The sequence below is a fragment of the Rhyacophila brunnea genome, unplaced genomic scaffold (assembly GCF_057557595.1).
Source record: "Rhyacophila brunnea isolate RB1 unplaced genomic scaffold, BYU_Rbru_1.0 scaffold_16, whole genome shotgun sequence".
Classification (NCBI taxonomy): Eukaryota; Metazoa; Arthropoda; class Insecta; order Trichoptera; family Rhyacophilidae; genus Rhyacophila; species Rhyacophila brunnea.
Genome location: NW_028232816.1, coordinates 2,880,149 through 2,900,690, shown reverse-complemented (window position 1 = coordinate 2,900,690; position 20,542 = coordinate 2,880,149). Strand labels below are relative to the sequence as shown.

The window sequence follows — 20,542 nt, the reverse complement described above, 5'->3', positions numbered from 1 at the left end:
GTACAAATCTTGCAATCGATTTTTAACTAACTTCCCGACTAGCTAGACATTTGAAACTTTAAGAATATGTATATCAGAACCCCATGCCAATGCATTCTTTTAATACTTTTAGCCATCTTTAAGTATAATTGAATTCATTTTCAGTTAATTCTGTTTTGTATGAAAAGTTATTTCGGAAGAAATCCGTAATTTAATTCACTATTATTGGTTGCTAAGGGGGTGGTCCTAGCAACTAAATTATGTGCGTTACTGTGGAAATCGAAATGAAATTTCAGTATTCTATATTTTGTTTGTTGCAAAATAATGATTTGTTGACAATTGCCTTATTTGTCCTAAATCATTAATACTTACATAGAATTGTCAAGTTTATATGATTCAATAGAAAATTTAAAAACGTAGTACTTATATAAAAAGAGAGTAAAGCTAGGCTGGAGTGCTTTTGGCCGCCTGAATAATATCTTCAAAAGTGACCTTCCACTGTGCCTAAAGCGCAAAGTGTTCAATCAGTGTGTGCTTCCCGTGATCACATATGCGTGTAAAACATGGACCCTAAGTGAAAGAGAGATCCATAAACTTAGAGTAGCACAACGTGGTATGGAGAGGTGCATGCTGAGCATAACGCGAAAGGACAAAAAGATGAATGAGTGGATAAGGAAGCAGACAAGGGTTTGCGATGTAATAGAGTTTATTAAAAACCTTAAATGGAGATGGGCTGGACAGAAGAGACAATCGTTGGACAAATCTAGTCATCCAGTGGTATCCAAGAAGTACAAAACGTCCGCAAAGTAGACCTCGAGGCCGCTGGATAGATGAAATGATAAAGTTCTGCGTAAGTACGTGGCAACGCAATGCACAGGACCGAGAGAAGTGGAAGCAGCTTGAAGAGGCCTTCATCCAGCAGTGGATAGATTCAGGCAATTCTTTTTATCTTGTAATTATTTATTCATTTGTGTATGTATGCTGGTATAATGGCTCTTAATACAGATGTTACCGATCGCTGGAAACACTTGAGAAACTAAAAAATTGCGATTGATGATTCAATTCAGACTCGGACGATTTAGTCAGACAGTATTCATTATTCAAGGCGGTCGTACGTGTGTGTAGCAAACGCGAACTTAATAATATTTATAAACTATATAATATTTTGACTAAAATATATTTTTAAGTGCCACTGATAAGACAAAAAAGTTTATCAATTTTTGGAAAGTTGTGGATATAAATCTTATCGAAGTGAAGATAGATTTTTTTTATTTACCTATTAAATATTAGTCATTAGGTACCGATTATTATAGGAATTTTAACTATAACAGGTTAATACTTATTTTTATCAACAACTTTCTTATAACAGCCATAACTAAGAAAACTGTTATTGTATATAATTATTATTGTGTTTTAAAAAAATGAATGTTATAAACGTGAAATTAGTGGAAATGAAAGGCTTAAATTGAAATATAATTTTATGGTTAAATTAAGTGAAATGTGAAGAACTTATTTGTTATTAATTATAATAAATACTATTTGAAATCAAGACAATGGAGGTGAATTCAGTGTTATCATCGGTGTTGACAATTGGCGTATTGATCAGCTGTTTACAATCTGTGGAAAGTTTTAGTTACAATACGAATGCGAGGACAATCTTCTCACCCGAGCAGCCGTCTCGGAACAGTTCTTATTTTGGATATTCGTTGGTACTCAGAGCTGGAGAACACCCCCTGTAAGCATTCCGGTTTAATTTATTATTAAGGGTAAAGTTGTCCATAAATTATGTCATGATCAGGACCGCCCCATACATATGTCTTCTTCGTCGTGTCGGGTCTTCAATAGCAACAATGTGTCACTCCAGAAGTTGGCGAAGGCAACGCCATTTTTCTCGGCTTGTAGGATCTCGTCGAAATTGCAGCTAACTGGGAAAGTCTTGCATGAAAAAAGGTGCTCCATGCTTTGCATTTCACCGCACTCGCAGGTTTTGACCCAGGTTTGAACCCCCACTCAGCACTGGACAACTGGACGCCACGGAATTCGAAAATAAATAGATGTTAGGTACTTATAGGTACTTTAAAAAAAATATTCAATATTATTATTTATATTTCAATGATTATATAATGATTTAATAGTTGGTGAGAATGTAAATATGCAGACGTAAACAATGATTAAATCGTGCATATGTTTAAGTTCCAACGAAAAAAGAGTTTTTTTTATTTAATATAAAGCCTTAGGCATGGTATTTCTCAATCCACGATAAAGAATACATTATGTTAAGAGTAAAATAAATTTAAACTACTAAGTAGTGGGATAGAAACTGATTAAAATACTTCGTCTACACGTGTCTACGACAGGCCAGTCGTCCCATTTCCCCCACTCAGAGAGGTCCAGACGTCCGTAGGCATATTGGGCATGGCTTTTAGGCGGCAGTTACTCGAAGGGCGGCAAATCGAGGAGAATCATTTGGAATTCTTATATAGAAATAGCTAAATTTATTTTGTTTACATACATGTTGTACAATAATAGCGTTGTAAAAATGGTATCAAAATAATAACTCTGTGTATTGCTAAATGGTACAAACCAAATGAGTCAGAAATATCAACGAAATATTACCTCAGACTCTGGGTGTTTTGGGTGTCTAGCTTAATTACCTATATTACATTTATTCGCTTTTTATATCTAAATTTATTTTGTATTTTTTACTGGTGTATATCTTGTTAGTAATGTATCCATACAACACATTTCTTAGATATTGGAGCCATGAAAGGACGATAAAAAATACCATATAAAAAAATGGGGGGACAAAGAAGCACCGGACAAATAAGAATACGAGCTAAGAAAAACGTTGTAAAATATGAAAAACTACCCTCGATAGCCGCCGATAGCAGTATTGTGTAAAGAATAGATGCGCAGTTAGATTTTGTTTACTGCGCCCCCTCACGCCGCCCTAAAAATAATGAAGTATTATTGATAATTTTTCGACTAACTGTCACAATAACATTTTTCTGTGTGCGCGCTTGAAGTCGCCATAAGTATAATATAGAATATAGATGCAGGTGATAATACCTATCTCAGAATACGTTGTGCAAAGATCCACAATATCTTATTTTAACAGTTGTATTTAAACAGAACCGGTTTTCTGAGAAAAATATGGTTGCATCACGTGTAGTTAATAGGCATGTCTCATGAATTCTTATAGTCATACCTTGCCTTATAAATAGCCGATTAGAGGACAGAATAATTCGAATAACATGGTTAATGCCAAACTTGGATAAAATGTTTTCAATAATATGATTTACGTCATTAACCAAACTCTATGTTTTATGACTCGGATATGCCGAAATGTGTTACAATTATTATGTAGGTATGTTGTCTACAAAATTGTATACAAAATATTAATGAAAAAAATATATTATTATGTACCGAAGTAGATATTTATAACCATGGCCCCCACAAGGGGGGGGGGCTGACAGGGCTCTAGCCTGGAGGCCCGGGCTCAGGAAGGGCCCGGCGTCACGAGTCGACCAGATAACTGAGATAAACACAGATCACAAATTTGCTCTAATAGTAAAAAAAGTCAATGTTATTAATAATTTAAAATATTTGGTTGTACGATGCAATTTTTAACTGTGTGCCGATACTCGACAACTCCATAATTCAAATGGATTTACATATTAAAAATACAAAAAATCTATAAAAATACCTTAATTTTACCGCGTAAACCATTTGAAAAACTCTACTACAGTGCGCCTTTACCCTTATCGATAGGTAGGGGGGGCCGCCAAACATCTTAGCCTGGGGGCCCGCCTCAGGATGTGGGGGCCATGCTTATAACATAACAATAAATGGTATGGTACAAGTGTGTTTACTGGAAACCGATTTCGGCAAAATTCATGAATTAAAGTTAAAAAATGATAATCTAAGTTAACCAAACCTAACAAGTAATCCAATATATAGGCTATTTTCAAAATGTGCTTATTTCTACTGCGACCATCTACTGAGAATTGGAGTATGTACATCCAATCTACTCTAAAACAGTGATGGTTTTAGGTGCGTGGAGATCTCTGACGCCGACAGGTTTGGAAGCATTTGTGTCTCTGGTAATTGTCTTAGGAATCAGGTGCAGAACTAACCTGCCATTAGTAATGCCAATTGTGAGGGCAATAACTATGTTAAATCAAATCGCTTTGGATATTGATGAATTCCACTTACGTGAGGGTGGATTTAGGTGTACGTTGTAAGGAATTATTCACTCACATTGGCCTGTATTTTATTTGAACAATTGTTAACAGTTATTTTTTTATGCCATGTCGTGAACGCTTTGAATATATAATTTGTTATGTTCAAAATAAATGTCTAAAAATGGTCTGTAAAATAAATAAATTTGAATTTGAATAGTGTCGCCTGTGCAATAAACCGCCATTACAATAATATAATGAAGTATAATGTGTATTCGAATACAAGAATTTTATTAATAGTTATGTTGTCGGCATTTTTATTTTTCGGTTATTTTTCAATTTAAGGTGATACATCAGGGAAACGGCAAATAATTTTCAACTATAGGCGCGACGACATTTTGGAGTCGCTGCCATTCGGAGAGAGAACGTCAATCTGGAAACACGTTAATTTGTTTCGTGATGGCGACGGGCGTATTAATTCTTAAATCGTGTAAAGATGACTAAAAACGTTACCCATTTACTTTAAAAAGAAAATATGTCAATGAATATATTATTATTGTTACTGATAGAACAATAAACAGAACATTAAATGGACACATGTTGGATTTATATGACAAAATATATTTCGTTTGACATGCGTCATTTGCACCCGCGACCCGCAATCCGCGCATCGCCTAGCCACGATCTTTTTAGACCGTGCCTCAACAATCTGTAATATTTATATTCGTTTCTTCGTTCGACGCTCTTTATAATATGCCGCCCCTGCGTTTGCCTACCGGACGTCACTGGTCAGTTCAGTTCGGAAACAGCATTGTATATATTATTTATCGACTAAAAACAAATGTTATTTTTCTAACAACTTTCCAGACATGTAATGCAGTAAGTACAACATATATTTGAAGAAATAATATTATTTCAATCGAAATAAATTAGAAAAGTGGTATAAAAATCAATACCACAATACAGCGCGTTGCCATTTTGCCGGGGCTTATCATACAAAAGTTGTTCTGCTTATTTGATTGTATGGTTTGTGGTCCTAATTAGGGATCCCGAGATATTTTCGATACGTATGAATCCCGGGATTGATAAACATAATCCCGGGATTTCGGGATTGATTTTTTTAATCAATTTTTATGGAACATAAAATAAAATCGAAAATATAACAGAAAAAATACTTTCAATAAAAAATAACTACATTAGAAATAAACTGAGTTTGAATGAAGTTTCATTTATTTGTGTAAGTTGCCGTTTCATTTTATTTTTTCACATAAATTATTAAAAATGAGAAAGATTGGAAAAAAACAATGCTTCGCACTTGTAACACAGTTATTCCACCATGATCTCATACGTTTTACGGCAGTTTCATATTTGGCTGACTAATTAGATGTATGAAGCGGAAAGGCCATAAGTACGCCATGATTATTTGCTTTACTATTTTAAATCTCGCTAATCCGTTCATTAAGTCTTTACTATCAGAAACAGCAATCTCGTATTAATTCACATTATTATTTAAATATATATATTTAATATTATTCACTCCATTAAACTTATGTATTTCCAAGATTGAACGTATATATACAACATTAACAATAAATGTCTTAAATATTATAAATTATACTAGATTTATTTTTGACCGATTTTATCAATGCTATATGTAAATATAAAAAAATTATATTAACAATGGAAAAAATTGCCCGGTCCCGGGATTGTCAAATTGTAATCCCGAAATCCCGGGATCAGAATTTTGGCTCGGGATTGGATTCCCTAGTCCTAATACAAAATCCAATCCTTCGACCTTATACCGCCTCCATCTTGGAAAAATGACGCACAAAAACGGGTTTTACACAATATCTATTCACCAGTACGAACAACGATAAAAATAGTTATTACCAATTTTGTATAAAATATAATTATCTACAACTTTTATTTTAAATATTTTTTTATATATTGAATAGATAGGGCGCTACAGCGCTGCAAAGCGGAGTAATAATATTAAAAATTTACAAAATGCTCTGTTTTGCGCATACCTAATTATTGTTTATTAATTATGAATTTAAATAACAGTACCTATTCCATATATTTTTCAAATTACTAGGACCGGTTTCGTCCGCTTCAATATGGTATTGGCAACTGATATAAAATAATATGTACCCTATATTACCATACAAACTAATTTAAAAAAAAGTATTATATATCAAACTCAAAGATTCTAAATGCTCAGAGCAGTGACGTCCCATAGGGGTAGGTAGATTGAGCGTCGCTTGGGGACGGCAGTTACTCAAAGGGCGGCAAATTGAAGAGAATCATTTGGTAGATATAGAAATATCTACCTAAACTTAGTACGTAATAACGAAAATATCTTTTGATAAAAAAATCCAGTTCACTGGTTGGAAGCAAAATGTATTAATTAACATAACAGGTTTAACATGACTGTATTTTTTTGTCGGGTTCGCGATGTCTAGTTTACTTCCGTTGCCCTTTGACGTCCATGGTGACCAGAAATGACACGTGCACGGATGATAAAAAATACTCTATACAAAATGGGGCGTTATTTTGGCATTGCCCAGGGGCGGCATTTTGTCTAGGGACGTCACTGGTTCAGAGTCTATGTTGACTGGAATAGCTACCTAAATTAATTTCTTTCTTGGTTACAATAAAACCTACTTTCATATTTGGTAAGTAATTCGATATTTTTCGTATGTTGGTCGAACTAAACATTGTAGGAAAGCTTCTTGGCGAAGTGGTGATAACTCTTTTTCCATATACATAAACAGTTGCGATAAATCCCAATAAACTCTGTCATAAATTCGTAGGCCCCCACTTCCTGAAGCGGGCCCCCTAGACCAGGATGTTTGGCGGGTCCCCTAACCCAGTGTTCCCCAACCTTTTTACACCTGCGGACCGGTAAAAAAAGGAAAAAAATTTCGCGGACCACTTATACTGAAATAAAAATGGTTGTTTACGTAATATTTTTTTAATCTTATATTGTGATAGATGGACATAACTATAACTAACAAATATACATATTATAACAGTCTGATACAATTAAAATTCAACAAAAACAATGGGTTTTGTTCAACAAACTAATGCGAAACCTGCTGTTTCATATTTGCTAATATATTGGATATTCTTGGTTGCAGTGCTGCTCTGACAGACGAAGTGCTGGATTCACTCCAGTCTATTCCTTTGTTTCGATTTTACTGTCGACGGAAAGTACGATTTGATCCACGGACCGGGGATTAGAGACCACTGGCCTAACCAACGTTAAGGCTATACCTCAGTTGAGGCATGGTCTAAAAAGATCGTGGCTAGGCGATGCGCAGATTGCGGGTCGCCGGTGCAAATGACACATGCCGAACAAAATATAATTTCTCATATAAATCCAACATGCGTCCATTTAATGTTCTATTTTCTAATAGTAACAATAATAATATCGTCACTGTTCTGGCAGAAGACACTAATTCGAAAAAATGAAATATTGGGTTAGTACCAATGTTATTTCAAACATTACCGTCTGGAAACCTTCTTAATAAATAAACAGTCTTTATTTTAAAGTCATCCTTTTTACGATTACTTAATAAACTCACATGGTAGACAGGGCTCGAAATGGACCGGAACGCACCGGAGCGCCGTTCCGGTTCGTAAAATGAGCAAAATTATCGCTCCGTCTCGTGGACATATTAATTTGACAGTGAGCTAGATTTGCCATTTAACGTAAAAATCTAAAAGTTTGTCCACACTGGTAACCTCATTAAATTTCACGATAATTATCAAAATTTGTTTGACCAAAAATTATTTTAATCTAAATTTAATGAGGTTGCCAGCAACTTGTTCCCAGTCTGGACGCGGCATAACACGCTTATTTTTATAAAATACACAAGCAATTAGATAACTATGTTAACATTTTCATAAAATATTGAGCGCTCCGGTTCGTAAAATATTCCGTTTCGAGCGCTGATGGTAGACCATTTCAAATATTTTAACAACTTCAAAGTCAAATTACTCAAAACTAGTATTCTCCAGTTAGTGTGTTCTGCCAGAACAGAGACGATAATATTCATTGACATGTTTTCTTTTTAAAGTAAATGGGAAACGTTTTTAGTAATCTTTACACGATTTATGAATTAATACCCCCGTCGCCATCACGAAACAAATTGACGTATTCACACCTCGACGTTCGCTCTCAGACTGCCAGCGAGTCCAAAATTTCGTGGCGCCTATAGTTGAAAATTATTTGCCGTTTCACTGAAGTATCGTTCAGGGCAGTGTGATGTTCTACAATAGTGTTCCCCAAACAGTATTCAGAGGAACCCCATGGTTCCGCGTAGTAAAATCAATTCGATTATTTGTATTTTTTAATAAATCCACTTGAATTATTGAATCCACTTGAATATGCCACCGATGGCGCCCCTCTTTTGTGGTAGTCAAGTAACAATATGATGTGACCTTTTGTCATATTGGATAAATAGCATTTTTTATCAATCGGAAAAATAAAATTGTACATGAAAAATTATCATTAATTATATCAAACATCAAATTCTGTATACCAGAGGTAAACTACGGTATATCCAAAATGACAACTTTATAGGAGAGACGAATTTGTGATTTTTGGTACTTTCAACTTATGGCATTCGTGAATGGAAAAAGATCAAATTTATTTATTTATCAAAACAAGCATATTATTTTCTCGTGTTATATTATACTATGTATATATTTTTATTGTTATTATTATTTAACGCTCATAATGGAGATACATTTGTTTACCTCGAAATCTGTTGGTGGTACACAATAAAATATGCTAAGTTTAGTGATAAACAACTGTAAGTAAAAGGGTTTTTTTAATGTTAGTAATGTATCCATACAACACATTTCTTAAATAATATTGAAGTCATGAAAGGATGATATAAAGTACTGTATGTAAAATGAATACGTGTATTAAATAAGGCTCTAAGTACCAAAAAGTAGTATTGCCTGTAGTTACAAAATATCGAGTCATTGCAGTAAAATTTCATGAAGCAGACCTTTTGAAAAATGTAGTTTTACAGTGTGAAGCAATCACGGCAGCTTCTATAATTTTAGGTATTCAGAACTCGCAAGTGTCAACACACCATCGTCAGCTATTTTATATTGAATTCCGTTGACCACTGCAGTGCTACTTACACCATTATAAATAAAACACGCCAACGGACTTACAACGTCGACAGGTTTAATTATTTTGCTGTATTTTTTTGACTTGCTTGAGGCACTTAGAGTATAGTTGAAGTTATTGGCGTTGTAGAACATTTTTCTATAAAAATGTCAGTTTTTATTTTTTTTTGGTACTTAGCGCCTTAATTAATACACGTATTCAAATGTGGCGGCATTTTGGCACTGCCTAGGGGCGGCATTATGTCTAGGGACATCACTGTGTGTGTTGATCTCACTTGCCATGCCGGGATGGACCCCTGTCACCCCATGATCACGATAACTAGACTTGCACGGACGGTTGGGTTAACATATCAGTTTAACTGACAACTTTAACTGACTTAACTTAGCTTGGCCGGTTAAGTTTTAGCATAATAGTAATATTATTGTTATTGTTTATTAAGTTTAGAGGTGGAGATGTCGCGTCATGTTTATGTATAGAAAAGTGATTCAGCATCAGCTATCTCACGCATTATTATTATTATAAGTGTTAACATCATTGGTAGTAACACAATATTATTATGCAAAGAAAGATAAATGATTCATTCACGATTTTTAGCAAAAAAACATCAATAATTCTTAGTTAAATTTAATTTAATAACAGGCTTTACCCTCTCCTCTTAAATATGGCCAGTGACGTCATGCTCTAGGGGGGTTTGATATAATGTGATGATATACCTCATGGCCCCGACAAAGGGGGGGGGGGGGTGACAGGGCTCTAGCCTGGGGGCCCGGGCTCAGGAAGTGCCCGGCGTCACGAGTCGACCAGATAACTGAGATAAACACAGATCACAAATTTGCTCTAATAGTAAAAAAAATCGCCGAAAAAATTTTACGTCAATGTTATTAATAATTTAAAATATTTGGTTGTACGATGCAATTTTTAACTGTGTGCCGATACTCGACAACTCCATAATTCAAATGGATTTACATATTAAAAATACAAAAAATCTAAAAAAATACACCTTAATTTTACCGCGTACACCATTTGAAAAACTCTACTACAGTGCGTCACACTGCCTTTACCCTTAGCGATAGGTAGGGGGGCACGCCAAACATCTTAGCCTGGGGGCCCGCCTCAAGATATGGAGGCCATGATATACCTAATATGACGAAGGGGGGTCAGAGAAAATGTGATGCCACAAAATAAACCAAAAATTTAAAGGATATGTATACACCCACGGTGGCCGCGAGGCTTAAGCGTTCGACTATCACGCCGTGGGTCTCAGGTTCGAATCCTGGGCCCGGCAAGTACGCATATTGTTTTTCAATTTGTGTGTGAGTCAGGGTATGGACCTAATAGGTTGAGCAAGTGGCTGACATCCATTTCTCGTAAAAAACAAAATCTGTTAATACAAACCTCTACTCTATAGAGGCCCATATGATCCTATTAGGATCGGACATGGTCGAAAAAAAAAATATAAAAAAAAAAATCTGCTTTTCAATTTTTAGGGGGGGGGGGGGTTATCATAAATGTGACAGTTTAGACAAAGGGGGGTAAAAGGTTATGCGACAAAATTTGATGATGGGGGGGGGATTTAAAAAATAGCCAAAATCGTGTGACGTCATAATATGTGGATGGCCCCTTACGCAAAGTGCCCTTTAGTGTACTCACATATTCCTTTTAATAATCGATAATATATTATTATAAATTAACAGTGGCACCAGTGAATAAAAACTATAACTATTTTATCAGCACAGTTTTTCCACTGCAGAGAACTGCAAATTTTTAAATAAAATTTCATTCACACAAAAAATATATACAGTTTGTTGTTGAGAGGTGAAAACCAGGCAATAATTAAGGGTTAAGCGGACTTAGTATGCATCCTTTTTTATTTTTATTTTCAAAATATCTGCAAGATTTTTACCTATTATATTATAGACAAAATAAATACACCAAGAATCTTAAATTGACATTCACACCATCTATGAACTGAAAATTGAAACATATTCACAAAACCTACTCTCAAAAGGCTGTGGTTTTAGGTACGTGGAGGTCTGTAGCGCTAGACCATCGCTATGCTGTTTCATTATGCCAGTATACATAATATTAATTTTACCTTTTAATGAATATTGTTACCAATCCAACCGCACTTAAAATGTAGCAAAATTGCCAATAAGTCTTATAATACTAAAAGTTCATAAGATTCGGTTACTATACTCCAAACGCTCGGATATTAATGGATTTATATTATTATCTTTTTTAGATTGGTAGTCGGAGCTCCACGGGATAAGTCAACTGCCAGAGACAATGCTGCTATAAAGGACCCAGGTGCCATTTATTTCTGTCAAATTCGTTCCGACGGGACAGATAACAAGTGCCAGCAAAAAATATTGGACAATAGTGGTGAGTTATAGCGCCTGTACATGTTATCGTGACAATAACTGTTTATACGTATTAGTGCTGGCTGACTGTCTCGCAAATCTCATTCTTCAAGAGTAAGCAAGACGCGATGTTGTCATTTTATAGTACTATTTGACAGGTAGTGAAAATCGGTTAACCTCAAAATGAGTCTTTACGCGGTGCAGATCGTTTTTTTGCCGGCAGGTTAGCCAATATCGTTCTACTGCACAGGCGCAGATATCGAACAAAACAACTGTCGCATAACGAATTTTTTTGATTCGATTCATGCAAGCAAACTTGCATGATAATACATGTTTACACGTGTATTTTCTTGTCATGGTCACAATAATATGTGCCGTCGGCAGTAAATCCATGTACGTGTAAACGAGTTATTAAGTCGAGTAAATTACAGAAAGCAAAAATATATTTCGAGAAATATACATAATTTAAAAACATACGCGTTTGAAAAAAATCTTTGAAAATTTATCAATTGGGTTAAGAGTATCCTATCTAATATTGAAATTAGCTAGTAATTCATACAACCAAAGCGCTTAACAAGTTGTGTTCATTTTTGGCAATCGGTTTTTGTGGTTGTAATCAAGGTACCAATGTACTCGATTGCAAGCACCTACCGACGTCTGGATCTCAAAATTTTGTTTCAAAAAATAATAAATATTTTGCGGTAAAAACCACAAATTATTAGTGATAAGTTTGTGGATATGCCAGATATTACACAGGTGACCAAATTTTTTAAAATAAAATCAGGGAATCCTTATGACTCAGTTCAGTCAATTAGTCAATGTTCATAATAGCATATCGAATGTTAAAAGGAAAAAGGACTTAATCCATACAAATAAAATTTTACAGGAGGCACAAAAACGTTTTTAGTTAGTTTTTAGTTAGAATATACAATAGACATAAGATGATAATTATTTTGGTATTTTATGTTTCCAATCCGATATTAATTATTGAGATAATTAAATAAAAACCAATGAAAATGATGGTTAACTTCCTTCTTTAAAAAACTAAGCTTAATTTACATAATAATTCAGTATTTTTGCAAGTAACATCCTTTGAACACGGCATGCATTGTCGTGTTCAATATTATTATTCAAATAAAACCTATTTTGAAATACTGAGGGTTACGCCCTTTTTCCTTTCTATAGTCGATATATTTTGAGTAATTTTAAACAGTAAAATTTAATGCATTAAAGTTTGTCACGTAAATTTTATGTAACGCGCATACACTAGGTGTATGAGGGCAGTCGGCAAGCTTTGTTTTACTTGGGTTTTATGTGCTATAGGTTACGGATATTAATCCACTTTCTTTATAACAGAATAATCACATAATAAATTATAAATTAGAGGTTAGAAAATTATAGGAATTTGCAATAAGAACTACCAAAATCTTTCAGGCGAGATCGAACTTAACAAAAATGAATAAAACAATGCAAACTGTTTCCTGCCGTCGACGAGAGTCGAAGGGTAAATGATAAGGTTTGACCCACTCGTTATCGAATTTGGAGTAGACATAACATATGGCTTGGCCATCATAAAGTACCCTGCCTCAAAACATTGATATTTGGCTCTATTCTGTAGCAATGACGTGGATAACTCAATAAACTCAGTCAAAGCTTACTTGAGAGCGTGGCCCAAGACTTGGGTATCTGCTCCTGAGACATTACAGGGCGTAAAAAAACTGCTGATGCTTTACATCCAAATATAGGGCCTTGTGATACACTTTGATTAAGACTGAGTGTGGTGTAGGGTGGGTTGGTTTGTAGGGGTCTATGTTTATGTTGTGACTATGACGCTCAATTGAGTCCCTTAGTTGCCAAACTCGTCATATTATGTTTTATGGCTTGGTTTAGGCAGGGTTTAATTGAATTTTAAAAACTAACCAGCATCACTTACAAATTGTATTTTTAATTCAATGAAAACAAATAAGTATGACTGACAAAGTTTAGCGTGCACTATTTATGTTGAATCTTAACAGCCTACCTCCACCCTTCACCACTGGTATCAACACAATATGTCTTTTTTTAAATGAGTAATTAATGATACGTTGTTTACAGGAAACGTGAAACATAATATTGCAAATGGGAAAGCATACCATCACAGAAAAGATGAAATGTGGCTGGGCATGGCGATGGATGGATTACCCAACAATAATGAAACATTGGTGGTAAGAATAATTTCATTATAATTTTTACACAGTGGCCATTTTGGTCGCAATCTTGGATATTTGAGGCGTCTAATTCCAAAAAGCGATAAGTTGGTCAAAATCGAAAAAAAAATACGCATGTATTCTTTGTATAATTTTACACAATATGTATTGATCTATAAATTCCAAAACGCCACTAATCCTATAAAAAAAAATATTTTAAGTCTCGATTTATTACAAAGAGCGCCAAGTCCGTGTTTCATATTATTTAAAGCTTGTTTGATTTCGCGCTTGTTTAAGCCAACCAATGAGGGTACATTTAATATTGAAAAGGGCGTCTCCCATGCTGTAGCATCTGGTAAACTCAAGACACTGTCACAGAAATATGTGCCTTATGCGGAATAAATTAAAAAGTGAGGTACAAGTAGCGCTATGTCCAATTTTATTTTGCCTATTATATTTATTACATTTAAGAGTTTATCTCTTAAATTTTCCATCTCATTTAGAAATTAGATTTCATCTTGTGTTATACAAGAAGATTAAGTTGTAATGTTAACATAAATCTTTATTTTTTTTAGGCCTGTGCACCCAGATGGATAAATCAACTATATTCTGGATATCACTTGGCGAATGGATTATGCTACACAATGTCAGATACCGACAGAATGCAAAGAGTCGGAATGTTGAATCCCCTTGTAGATCAACGTAAGTTAGTTATTGACGTCAATTCAAATTACATTATCTCAGTCACCGCGATTTTCAACAGTTAAGGTTCAAATACATTGTGATCACGTTATGTGCTGTCACAGTAAGCCATTACAGTAAAAAGTGTGTAATGTCGTTTTTCTTGGTATTCAAAATGTTATCAGACTTATGCTCCCATCCCATAGCGTATTTTGAACCTTTAAATCAGGGGCGGGCAAACTTTTTGGATGGAGGGCCAAATTCAAGAATTCAAAATGAGCGGCGGGCCGCAAGTAAAATACCATTTTTAGATATACACTATTATCACGAAAAATAAACATTACAAAAAAATTAATGAGAATAATGAAAGTGTTGTACATTTTTTCAAATTCACGTGTTCATTTTGTGGTTGATATTTTCAAAACTGCTTGTAAAAGGGCATCGGAGATATTTGATCGTAAAGAATTTTTATTGAGGTTCATGATCGAAAATGTTTGTTCACATATATAGGTTGATCCAAAAACAACGACCATTTTTCTTGCATAATCTTTAAGTTGTTCGAATTTGTCTGAATTAAGGGCATTGTACAATTTGGATATTATATCTTCACGACGATGTAATTCTCTTAAATCAGTGTCACACTGCAGACCAATAATCACAAGTTGTAGCTCTGTCAGTACACTATCAGTATTTATTGAAAATGGATCGCGTACTGTTCTAAACTTGTCTCAATTTTTCGGAAGTCACCAAATCTTTGTAAAAAATCGTCATTCAGAGCTTTAATAATTTTACCACATACTTCAAATTTATATTCTGGTATATTCAGCAACTTCAAAGTTGGAAACTGGTCCACGTTCTTATTCGATATTTGTCGAAGGAACAACTTGAGTTTTAATTGAAATCCATTCAAACTCTTCACCATATCGTGGGCATATATTTTTTTTCCTTGCAACGCAGAGTTAAAAGTATTTAAATGTGTCACGATGTTCAACATAGAAAATAGTGGTTACATAGTGTGAGACGAGACCCAAGGAAGACGTACTGAGACAATACATTAACGAAACAACAAATTTTTCAAATTTTAATCTATTTTCAATATTTTTTAAAAAATTATAAAAAAAGTTATTCGTAATTAGAAGTACAATTAATGATGGCGGGCCGCAAAAAAATACCCGGAGGGCCACATGCGGCCCGCGGGCCGCAGTTTGCCCTCCCCTGCTTTAAATGAACATTGTCAAAAAAAAATCTGCCAAAATCACCAGAACAACAATGAGATCACCTCACGTGTACCGCGCTGCAACAACACCCGCATGACCCAATGAACATTTTCTATCATTTTCTACATGCCTACACATTTTCGACTCATGTCAAAATCATGTGTTTTGTTTTTAGCGGTTGTCACTATGTATTTTCTATAAGAATGTTGTTTATTATCTCTGGTCTGCAGCTTGGGTTCTGTTCAAAATATTATCTATGGTTGCAATATCGCAAGTAATTTTAACGTACGCACACGTAGAAACTGTTAAAATTAATTGAAATTAGCATGTCGAAACCATAAACTAAATTTGTCACCGTGACAGCATGACAGTTCCCGACGTCCATCATAATGTATTTGAAGCATTATGATCCAATTTTATTAGATTTGAGAAGAACATCAATTCGATAGGTACGACTTGATACTTACGAGCACCTATTAGAATTTTATATATAATATATAAATATAATTTAATATATACAACATGATTGTATTTTTAATTTACCTACCTACCTATTTTCTTCTGTCTTTTCTTTGTATTCTGGTGTTGATGTAAATATGTTCGCAATACTATACGGCTATATATTTCCGATACAACACCTCATGATGAACTGTAATTTGGCCAACTGCATATCTACAAATTTCCAGATACGATCGTATAATCGATGCAGTTTGGTATACTATTATTGATGACATATTTGTAATTCTTTTTACAGCGAGACAAGGGTTCTCGGTACCTCACAGCGCCGCCTCGACATCACGAGATGATATAACATATTATTATGCTTACGGACAAGCCGGTATATCAGCCAAAATGACCAGTGACGGAAAAGAACTTCTTATGGGAGCTCCAGGAATTTACGTGTGGACTGGTAAGCATTAGTTTGGATATCAGCGAATTTGTACCATACTGTCTGACAACAAGAAATCGGCGATAACAAAAAGTCGCTGTAGTCGCATATAGAAGACTTCTCAGTGACGTACCAGTGATGGTGGCAACATGTGCTAGAGGCGTGTTTAAATAATGTATCGGCTCTCCTTTTAGATATGACACTTTTTCTTCTTCGCAATAAGCTAAAAGTGTACTAATAATAATTCTTACATCACTTACAGCGCTTTCTATATTGAGCTACTTCAGTGAGTATTAAAAAGGCCACTAGTTAAAATTTGTCACAATTAAGTATGACTCCTTTAGCATAGTGGTCTATCTACGCGGGCGCGATACCCGAGAGATGCAAATTCGATTCCTGCGGGGGGTATCTTTTTTTAAAAAGACTTTTACTATTGGTTATAATATTATATTTTCTCAGAAGTGTTTTCAAAATTATGTATGTTCAATAATTATTAGAATCTTCTTTTCTTCTTCTTTCGACCATGTCCGATCCAAATAGGATCATATGGGCCTCCACAGAGTAGAGGTTTGTATTAACAGATTTTGTTTTTTACGAGAAATGGATGTCAGCCATTTGCTCAACCTATTAGGTCCATATCCTGATGGACACAAATTGAAAAACAATATGTGTACTTGCCAGACCCAGGATTCGAACCTGGGACCCTCGACTCTATAGGCCGGCATTTAAGCCACGCGGCCATCGTAGGTGTTCAACATTACCGGATGGAAAAAATCGTTTGCAAGAAAATAGGAAGTACATCGTCATGAATGTTGCTGTCACCTATTGTAAAAATATTCACCGCTGCCAGCCTGTGATAAGCATGATGATGCCATTAGCGGCAGATGAACGTAATAATAACACAGGACTCGAACCTGGGACCCACGGCGTGATAGTCCAAAGCTTAAGACGCACGGCCACCGTGGATGTAATGTTACATTCTTAAATCATGTGAATTATTCGTTGAATAAAAAAAAATAGTTTATTATATTGTATTTGTATTTTGCCTCTACATTCTTGATAGTTTTAACACCATCTTTTTTTTTAGGCTCCGTTATAAGATACGCTATAAGAAGACAGAATGATCATTCCATCTATACTTCTCAGCAGATCATACCAAATCCATATTTCTCTCCTGACCTCACTGAATCTTCATATTTCGGTAAGCATTTCATTTATTAAGTTGGTAAACTTCACAACAATAATATGGTAGTGTTTGCGCCAAAGACGGTAACAAGACTATTTACATATTATTATAATTATTGCATTGCAGGATACAGCGTGGATTCTGGTCATTTTCACTCGGGACACCGAAAATTGTATGTGGCTGGAGCACCGAGGGGCGCAAATTATTTGGGACAGGTAAGGTGTATTATATTTGAAGATTTGAGGATTGGAAGAATGCGAGTGTACCACTGACCAAATTGAATAAATCGGCTTCAAAGATAAATATGTATTTAACAAACATAATTTTGAAAAAACCCTGAGAAAATATATATTTTTTTTTTTAATAATAACCATACCCTTGCTTTTTCGTACAAGGTGGTTGGGTGGGTTAGTTGCATTGATGTGGGGCTAATTAGGTGCCTCCATTTATATCTTTAATTTTCTTTATGGCCAGGATTAAATATTTTGTGTAGTGTTCTTGTGTTGTTCTATTGCTTAGTGCTTCGTGAGGCTTTTGGAGGTCAATTTCGTGATTATGTTGTCTACATCGAGTCCTGAGAGTCCATCGCTCCCTTTCTAGTATAGGGCAGTCGTTGATGACATGCCACACAGTTTGAGATGTGTTGCCGTCACATGGACAACAGTCGTCATCCCTCAATTTAAATCTTTTTAGATAAGCTCGCACCGATCCGTGGCCTGTTAGTATCTGTGTGAGTTCGTGTGATATTTTTAAGTTCCTGGCAAGAGTGATGGCACAGTTTATGTTTGGAATAAATTTCTGCGTTATTGATCCTGTGGCGGATGTTGTGTATCTGTGGTTCCATAGCTCTATGGTATCTTCGTTTAGTTTTTGTTTTGCGTAACTCAGAGGGAAGTGTGTATAGGTTAAAGGTCTTTTGTCTGTTGTGGCTTGTTTGGCGTATTTATCAGCTTCCTCGTTTTCGGCTATCCCTGTGTGACTTCTTATCCAGAAGAATCTGGGGTTTGTTCCTATCATTCGAAGCTGTGTTGACAGTGTTAAAATGTCTCTTACAAGTGGGTGTGTCGATGATGGGTTTTGGAGAGCTACCAGACTGGAAACTACCACTAGAAAAAATCTTTTTCAAAAAAAGTAAGATACCCCGCAGGATCGAACCTGCATCTCTCGGGTTTCGTGCTCATGTACATAGACCACTATGCTAAAGGCATCATACTTAATTGTGACAAATTTTAACCAAAAATAACTCTAGTCAGTGTCGATTATTGTATATTTACCATATTATCCAGATATAGATCCTGACGATTCCAAAAGGTGAAACCCAGGTCGCTAAAATCGATGATATGCAGCAGTACAATGCTTTCATCAATTTAAACACCACAACAGGACGTGAAGCGCAATAATAGTGGTAAAACTCCCAGGCTTGAGGAATTTACATATTAGATTATGTAAATATATTTTGACCTCACCGGGAATCGAACCCAAAACTCCGGGATGGAAGGCCAGCGCCTTACGCACTGCACCACGAGAGCATTGACAATACATAATTTAGTTACAAATAATAATACATAAAAATAAACAAATACATAACAGTTCAAATTTAAATTCCAGTCAATGAGTGTTTTTTTATTATGACAAATAAGATAATAATTGCATTATAAAATAATCTCTCATTTTTTCAAAGTATAATTATTATTTTATATTAAATTAATTTTGGGTTAGATATTGGTTGACCTTTATAAACATAATAAATGAGGCGTCTATTTTCAAAAAACATATGTTTAAAAAGGTTATCGACTTACAGAAACCGATTTTTTAAAACGGTAAACGTAAATGTCTATAAGAAGTACCAACCGTGTAGGTATATCAGCTGATAAAAATTGCATAATTTCTAATTTACAAATGCAATACGGTGGAGAATTGAAAGTAACGTTAAAACCAAGCAGTTTACACTTGACACATAATCATCATGGATTTATTGGTTTTTGAATATAGATACCTCACAATATTATTGACCTTGAATGCACTATAATTGTTTACTTATCATCCTATGTCTATTTATGGATTGAAGTTAAAATATTATCTGAGTTAAGTATTAAAAACATAATATAAATTGCATTGACAATATAGTACACAAGTGAGCACTTTCAGCATCTGATCAGTTCTAGGTCAAACTGACATGTCATTATTATATCTGTTTGGATGCAGAGCATTGCTTTAATGAGTTAAGTGACTGGCTAATCACCTTTATTTTATATTTTTAAAAACTATATTGTTCTTTAATTAACTATTTTTTTTATTCAACGAGGTTATTTACCCTTAATAATAATGTTGACGAAATGAAGACAAATCATTTGTCATTTCAATATTGCCATACAACTAAAAATATACCTACTCAACGAGGAAAAAATGCCATCAGACTCATTGCATATTTCTGTCTGTATCAAGAAAGTGTGGAATAATATCTTCCAATCCTGGCAATACTCTTCTAGTCCTAATATATTATTATGGTGCATGTCGCTTATATTCCCATCCCGTAGCACGTTTTGAACCTTTAAACGAACGTTGTCAGTTAGCAAAATCTACCAAAACCACCATAACAACAATAAGGTCACCACACGTTGTACTGCACTTCATCGACACCTGCATGACTCAATGAACGCTTTTATCATTTTCTACATGCCTACACATTTTCGAATCATGTCAAAATCACATGT

The 20,542-nt window shown here is 34.8% G+C and overlaps 1 protein-coding gene across 1 annotated transcript in view; it reads left to right on the top strand.

Moving 5' to 3' along the window:
- Positions 1 to 1,059: 1,059 nt before the first annotated feature.
- LOC147074209 (integrin alpha-PS3-like) overlaps positions 1,060 to 20,542 on the top strand; it is a 45,133-nt gene continuing 25,650 nt past the window's right edge. The window contains exons 1-7 of the mRNA XM_085944020.1: positions 1,060 to 1,714; positions 11,552 to 11,691; positions 13,764 to 13,873; positions 14,431 to 14,557; positions 16,508 to 16,663; positions 17,730 to 17,843; positions 17,955 to 18,043. Coding sequence (XP_085800146.1) covers positions 1,533 to 1,714; positions 11,552 to 11,691; positions 13,764 to 13,873; positions 14,431 to 14,557; positions 16,508 to 16,663; positions 17,730 to 17,843; positions 17,955 to 18,043 — 918 coding nt within the window. The 5' untranslated portion in view covers positions 1,060 to 1,532. The remainder of the gene's footprint in view (positions 1,715 to 11,551; positions 11,692 to 13,763; positions 13,874 to 14,430; positions 14,558 to 16,507; positions 16,664 to 17,729; positions 17,844 to 17,954; positions 18,044 to 20,542) is intronic.